We start from the raw sequence: 7,500 nt of genomic DNA on the forward strand, positions 1-7,500 counted from the left end.
TGTGTGTGTGTGTGTGTGTGTGTGTGTGTGTCTGTGTCTATGTGTGTGTGTGTGTGTGTGCGCGCACATGTGTGTGTGTTGGTGATGGTTACTGTACATGTACATATGTGTGTGTGTGTGTGTGTGTGTGTGTGTGTGTGTTGGTGGTGGTTACTGTACATGTACATATGTGTGTGTGTGTGTGTGTGTGTGTGTGTGTGTGTGTGTGTGTGTGTGTTTGTGTTGGTGGTGGTGGTTACTGCACATGTGTGGCATGTGGTGTGTGGTGTTGGCGCGGTGCTAACCTTGGCGTGTGTGCGTGTGTGTGTTGCAGGCAGTGAGACGTGCAGCTACAGCACCAGCGAGGCGGCGGCTCACGACGGGCGGGCGCTGCTGCGGGGGGCGCGGCACCCCCCGCGCGTGCACGCGGCGACGCTGACAGACACGGACAGCGAGGAGGAGCCCCTGGCCGCCCTGGGCGTGCTGGACCCTAGCGACACTGACACCCCTTCCCCCTCCCCCGCCCACGTGCGCTACTACTGCCCGTCTGCACCGCCCCTCGCCCGCTCCCCAGGCCCAGACTACGAGAGCGTGTACTATGTGGGCGGCGCTAGGCGTGGGCGCCCACATACCCCCCAGCAGCGTGGCCTGCCCCCCCTGCCCTCCCGCACCGATAGGTTCCGTACCTACTTCTCCGTAGAGCGTGGCCACCACCGGCGGCCGCGGCGGCGCCCACAAGACCGCCGCCACAACCTGCACCACAGCCACCCGCCAGAGGCAGAGCCACTCTACGAGAACCTTACCTAGTGACGCCCGCAACCCACGCCCTCCCCCCACACCACCTATCCACCGCCAACCGTGTGTGGCTCCACCCCGCCCCGAGGCCACCCCGCCGGGCAAAGGGTGACGCGGCCAGCGGTGACGTGTCCGCGTGTGTGCGCGTCAGTACGAGGAGCGGGCCCTGTGATCTCAGGTGTGTGACAGCCAGGTGTGTCGGCCCCAGCGACTCCCCGTCATCCCCCTTATCCCCGCCGCCCCCCCTTTGACTCTTTTGTGTGGCGCAGGGACGCCGCGCTGCCCGGGACGCACCGACAGAAGCCACTCGCGCAAAGCTCACTACTCCCGCCCTGAGGCGATACCCTTAGTGTGCGGGGCGGGGCGGGGTGGGGCGGGGCGGCACACGGCCAGTGAAGCGTAAGGCGGAGCAGCGGCGGCGCTGCGGCAGCAGTGAGGCGATGAGGCGTCACGTGATACGCTGATACAATGAACCGAACCAAACGTGAGCCAAGGAAAGCGGCGAGGTCACGGGAGTCCTGAAGCGCGCGTGTCTCGCGTGACCTTACATTGAACACAAACCCAGGGAGCCAGTGACCAGTGCGCCACCTCGCCAACCACCGCCGTCGCCACGGAGGCCGGCAGACAGTGGCGCTCCCGAGCCGCGCCTCTCCGTCAGTGTGAGTGTGAGTGCGAGTGTGTCCCCGCCGGGGTAATCACAGGTGGGTGATTGCAGGTGCTTAATTGGCGGCGGTGCGCGGGATTCACCTGGCTGCCGGAAATTGCAGGCCAGGTGTGACGAGGACCTAATCTAGTCTTCAGAACGTCCTTTAACTCTCACTCACTCACTCACTCACTCACTCACTCACTCACTCAGTCATCGTAGCTCACAGTAACAACACTAAACCATTCCACTCACTCATTTCAACATCCTTTTTCCTCATCACTCATATGTTTGTATTTCATTATATTACCATTCAAACATTCAATTGTTCATTCTTCTCTGATTCAGTCCACAAATATTCCTTTGCTTCACTATTATATGAACCAAATGTATCCCTAACACATGTACTACGTTATTTTGTATATTTTACTGATGTTATTTCTGTTTATTCAATGTCAGTCTTACCATTCACCCTTTGCTTCACTCGACTCACCAGTGGACTATTGCCTTCTCCTTTTCATCAACAGAATATTTTGACTGACTTATTTTCTGTATTTCATTTGTACCATTCCTTCACATTTCCTTTTAGTATTAAAGATCATCCACTTGGCTTAATCATTCCACTCCTCCACCTTGTCTTACGTGTACATTTCACTATAACAGGTAAGGCTCTCTCTCCACTAACTAAAATCCACCTTGATAACTTCCACATAAACGCTTCAAAGATCATCCACTTGGCTTAATCATTCCACTCTTCCACCTTATCTTACCTGTACCCTTCACTATAACAGGTAACGCTCTCCACTAATAAAAATCCACTAGACCTTGATAGCTGACTTCAAAATGCTTTAAAGATCATCCACTTGTCTTTATCATTCCACTCTTCCACCTTGTCTCACCTGTACACTTCATTCTAACAGGTAAAACTAATTAATTAAACTCCACCTTGATAACTAACCACAAGATGTTGCAAAAATCATCCACTTGTCTATCATTCCACTCTTCCACCTTGTCTCACCTGTATACTTGATTCTAACGGGTAAGGCCACTAATTAAAATCCACTTAGAAATGAGCTGCAGTACTTTAGAAAGGCTCATCCACTTATCTCATTCCACTCATTCACACTTCACCACTTGATAATTTGAACAGGTGAAAACTATCCACTAATTGAAATCCACTTGGGAATCTTTATCTTAAAATTTTGTTAGCATTTCACTTTTTCCACTTTTTCCACTTTTTTTCCACTTTTTCCACTTTTTTCCCACTTTCCCACTTTTTTTTTCCCATTTTTTCACTTTTTTCCCACTTTTTCTACTTCTCTCCACTTTTCTCCACTTTTTTCCCACTTTCCTCCACTTTTCTCCACTTTTTCCCACTTTCTCCACTTTTTTCCCACTTTCTCCACTTTTCTCCACTTTTTCCCACTCTCCACTTTTTTCTCCACTTTCCTCCACTTTTCCCACTTCCCACTTTTTTCCCACATCACTTTTTCCCCACTTTTTCCCATTTTTCTCCATTTTTCCTTTTTTTTTTCTTCCACCTGTCCTTTCTATAGCTCAGTGGTCAGGTGGATGTGTCGTGTCTTAGTGAGTGTTTCTCCTGCTGTGTCGTGTCAGCCTTGTGTCGTGTCAACAGGTGTGTCCCTCGTTAACAAGGTCACCTGGGGCTTGTCTCTCTCTCACCTGCACTAAATTAATCATGTTTTTTTTCCCTTTCTTTTTTTGGTTTAATTATTTTTTTTTCTTTTCTTCATTTATTTTTTATTTTTTTTTTTTTTTTTTTCTTGATTTTGTTCAGAGTTTTGTTTTTTCGTGGTTTGTTTTCGTATATTTTTTCTCATTTTTTTTTATCTTGTTTTAAAGGTTTCTCTCTCTCTCTCTCTCTCTCTCTCTCTCTCTTAGCTTTTGGTAAAGAACAAAGTCACACACACAAACTAACAAAACAAAAAATAATCAGTCTACCCTCCCTCCCTCCCCTCACTTCCCCTCACTCCCCCTTCATCACCCCTCACTTCCCCTCATCTCATCCTCCCTCACCTCCTCTCACTTCTCACTTCCCCTCACTCCCCCTCCATCACGCCTCACTTCCCCTCATCTCCCCTCACTCCCCCCCTCACCTACTCTCACTTCTCACTTCCCCTCATCTCACCCCTCACTTCCCCTCATCTCACCCCTCCTTCCCCTCACTCCCCTCTTCACCTGCCTTCACTTCCCCTCACCCTCTCCTAGCCTACACAGCTTAAACTCTCGCCAGCTTACCTAAAAATGGAGTGTAGTTGAATAGAGCTTATTGAAACACACACACACACACACACACACACACACACACACACACACACACACACACACACACACACAGGTATTCAATTATTCTCTCCCTGCGCCATACAGTTGACTCGCTTTTCAAAACATATCGGGTTAAATTTCCAAATGTCTCTCTCTCTCTCTCTCTCTCTCTCTCTCTCTCTCTCTCTCTCTCTCTCTCTCTCTCTCCTTTTTTTTTATTTATCTTTCTATTATTTCAACTTTCTTTTTTCATTTCCACATTATTTTTATCTCATTTTATGTAATTTTATTTTATTTTTCGTTCTTCCTTATTTTCCTTCCTTTCCACCTTTTCTATTAAGGGATTTCAGTGCAGTTACCATTTTCCTGTTTTTTTCTCTGCCTCGCTTTCCATTTTTATTTTCATTGATATATTTTACACCTGTGACATATGCAGGTATAAAATATTCCCTTTTGTACAGGTGGGTATTGATTGTGGTGGTGGTGGTGGTGGTGGTGGTGGTGGACAGGTGTGTGTGTGTGTGTGTGTAATAATGAATAGCAACAAAACGTGTGCTTGGGAAGAGGGGAGGGGTGGAAGGGGGAAGAGAGAGGAGGGAAGAGGGGACAGGGGGAGAGAGGGAAGGAAGGAGGGGGAAGAGAGGAGTGGAAAAGGGAAGAGGGAAAAGGGGAAGGCGGAAGAGGAGAGGAGAAAGGGGTAAGGAGGAGAGGGGGAAGGGGATAGTGGGAGGAGGAAGAGAGATGAGGATAGGAAGAGGGGAAAGGAGGAAGGTGGAAGGGTGAAAGGGGAAACTGGAAAGAAGAAAGAGAGGAAGAGGGAAAACGAGGAAAGAGAAAGGAAAGGGTGAGGGAAATGGAAAGGGGGAAGGGAAAGAAGAGGGGAAAAGGAAGGGAAGAGGGGAAGCTGGAAAGGTGGAAGGTGACAGAAAGAGGGAAAGAGGGGAAAAAGAATGGGAAGGGAGGGGGGAGGAGGGGGAAGAAGGGGAGGGGAGAGGGAGAGGGGAAAAGAGGGAAATAAAACTAATGGTTAGGAATCCTCAAAGTGTCAACTAATTTAAAACAATTCCGCGTGTGTTGTTTCCTTTTCAATTCAGGTATTTGTGGTCTGCAATTAATTAAACACACACACACACACACACACACACACACACACACACACACACACACACACACACACACACACAAAACCACTCGACTTTATTTTTTCATGGCATTTAACTAATAATTTCATATCAGTTTTGGTCTCTCTCTCTCTCTCTCTCTCTCTCTCTCTCTCTCTCTCTCTCTCTCTCTCTCTCTCTCTCTCTCTCTCTCTTACATTTTCTATTTATTTCCAGTTTTTTTCCTCTTTCCTTCATTTTTTCTCTCTCTCCCTCCTCTCTTCTCTCCATCTCCCTTCTCCACTTCCTCCTATCTTCCCCTCTATTTCCTCCCCTCCTTCAAGTTTTCCCCTCTTTACTCCTCCCTCACTTCCTCCTATTCTCTCTCTCTCTCTCTCTCTCTCTCTCTCTCTCTCTCTCTCTCTCTCTCTCTCTCTCTAATAAATAGATAAAAAAAGGGAGAATTTAATTTAATCATAAGTTTTAAATGTTTCACTAATTTGTCTCGCTGCAAAAAAGTGTTTAATTATTGCCAACTTTTATTTATCTGCTGTTATTTCTCTCTCTCTCTCTCTCTCTCTCTCTCTCTCTCTCTCTCTCTCCTCTCTCCTGTGTGTGTGTGTGTGTGTGTGTGTGTGTGTGTGTGTGTGTTGCTAAGTGAGTGTGTGTGTGTGTGTGTGTGTGTGTGAGAGAGAGAGAGAGAGAGAGAGAGAGAGAGAGAGAGAGAGAGAGAAAGACTTATGAAAACAATAAATAGAATAACAAATAAATAAATAAATGATAATCAATGAGACCCTCTTCTTTTCTGCTTTAAAATGAAATAAATCCACGTTTTTTTTTCTAATTTTCTTTATATTATCCATGCAAAACCACCACCACCACCACCACCACCACCACCACCACCACCACCACTACGAAGAATCTCAATAACTTTCGTCCACTTTTCAAAAATAGAGCCACAAATTTCACTCCTTATTGGACAAAAAGCCATAGAATTCACCTTTCACTCCACTGCATCCATTATTTCCCGTTTTCTCTCGTGTCTATACCCCGTTTTCTTTCACGCTCTCCATTTTCTTTCATCACCCATTCATAGAAAACTGACATGGGTTGCCACACAATATTTACTAGTCATCAATAACTCATGCTATTAATTATAACTGTATGTCCTCACACTCTCCATTAACACTACTTCTGTGCATACTTGTAAAGAAATAGTAGTAATAGTAGTAGTGGTAAGTGTAGTAATAGTAGCGATAATAATAATGCTAATAACAACAATAATAACAATAGGAAACGCTGTGAGTCTTCATTGTGATATACTTAAACTAATATATTCATGTGTTTTTTGATATATAAGAAATGAATTGATGCAAATGTCTGTGTCTTTTATTTATCCCTTCAAAAGATAAATAGATAAATGAATAAATAAATAGACGAGATAAGAGAAAAAAAACATTATTGAAACAAATATGTTAATGTGTGTGTGATTTTTGATATATAAGAAATGAACTGATGGGGAAAATCCTGTCTCTTTTATTCATCCATTCAAAAAATGAATAAATAAATAAATAAACGAGATGAAAGAAAAGTCAAATGAAAGAAACAATAAAAAAATATCGTTTTTTTTTATATATATACAAGAAAAAGAACAAACAGCTGAAAATTGTCACGTGTTTTCTTTATCCCTTAAAAGAAATACGACGAGAGAAAATTAAATAAAGAAAAAATATTTTCAAACGTCAGAAACACTAAATTAAAAGCTTACAACACCAGTAACACCAAAACACCACACAAACACAAACCTTTACTTTCAGACACACAAGACAAGACAGCAAATCAAATAAAAAAAACATTACTTTCAAAACACCAAACACACAAAACAAGAAGATTACAACACCAGCAACACCACAAACACCACCTTCGCCATGCTCTCAAACACACACCACCAGTCAGTGTAGCCAGATAAGAGTTACAAAGGCGAGAGTTGAGAGGAAGGGAGGGAGGGAAGGAGGGGGAAAGATCCACGGCTGTATATGGTAACACTGCGCGGCTGGCTGTGGTGGGGAGTGGCTGGGGACAGGCTGGGGAGCGAGAGGTGACTGGTGAGAGACTGGGGAGAAGCTGGGGAAATTCTGGGATGAGAGAAGCTGGGAGAGAAGCTGGTGAGAGACTGGGGAGAAGCTGGGGAAATTCTGGGGTGAGGCTACGGAAGCTGGGGAGAGAGAAGTGACTGGGGAGTGATTGGGGAGAGTCTGGGGTGAAACTAGGGAGAGGCTGGGGAGAGAGAAGTGATTGAGAAGAGGCTGGGGTGAAACTGGGGTGAGGCTAGGGAGGCTGGGGAGATAGAAGTGACTGGGGAGAGGCTGGGTAGTGGTGGGGGGGGTACACACTGCCTAGACACGAACAAAACAGCGGAAAAAGACAAAAAAATAAGACAACTTTAAAAAAAAAAATGAAAAATAATTCGTAACTCAAATAGAAAAGAAAAAAGAGAGAGAGAGAGAGAGAGAGAGAGAGAGAGAGAGAGAGAGAGAGAGAGAGAGAGAGAGAGAGAGAGAGAGACTGCCTGCATCTGAATGTTATAGAGAGTAGATCAGGGAGGAAAGAGAGACACTGAGAAGCAGAGGAGAGACTGGGGAGAGAGGGAGAGACTGGGCAGTGTTGGGGAGAGGGGACGGGGTGTACTCTACCTGG

At 45.6% G+C, this 7,500-nt stretch overlaps 1 protein-coding gene and 1 long non-coding RNA gene across 2 annotated transcripts in view; one reads left to right on the forward strand and one right to left on the reverse strand.

Annotated features, from left to right (window-relative positions):
* LOC123502584 overlaps positions 1 to 3,228 on the forward strand; it is an 18,268-nt gene extending 15,040 nt beyond the window's left edge. The window contains 1 exon segment of the mRNA XM_045251740.1: positions 314 to 3,228. Within this exon segment, the coding sequence (XP_045107675.1) occupies positions 314 to 786 (473 nt within the window). The 3' untranslated portion in view covers positions 787 to 3,228.
* The window catches only part of LOC123502585, a 15,818-nt gene extending 11,433 nt beyond the window's left edge, over positions 1 to 4,385 (reverse strand). The window contains exon 1 of the long non-coding RNA XR_006674180.1: positions 3,715 to 4,385. This is a non-coding gene — a long non-coding RNA (uncharacterized LOC123502585). The remainder of the gene's footprint in view (positions 1 to 3,714) is intronic.
* Between the last annotated feature and the right edge of the window lie 3,115 nt (positions 4,386 to 7,500).

This window comes from Portunus trituberculatus, chromosome 12 (genome assembly GCF_017591435.1).
Source record: "Portunus trituberculatus isolate SZX2019 chromosome 12, ASM1759143v1, whole genome shotgun sequence".
Taxonomy (NCBI): Eukaryota; Metazoa; Arthropoda; class Malacostraca; order Decapoda; family Portunidae; genus Portunus; species Portunus trituberculatus.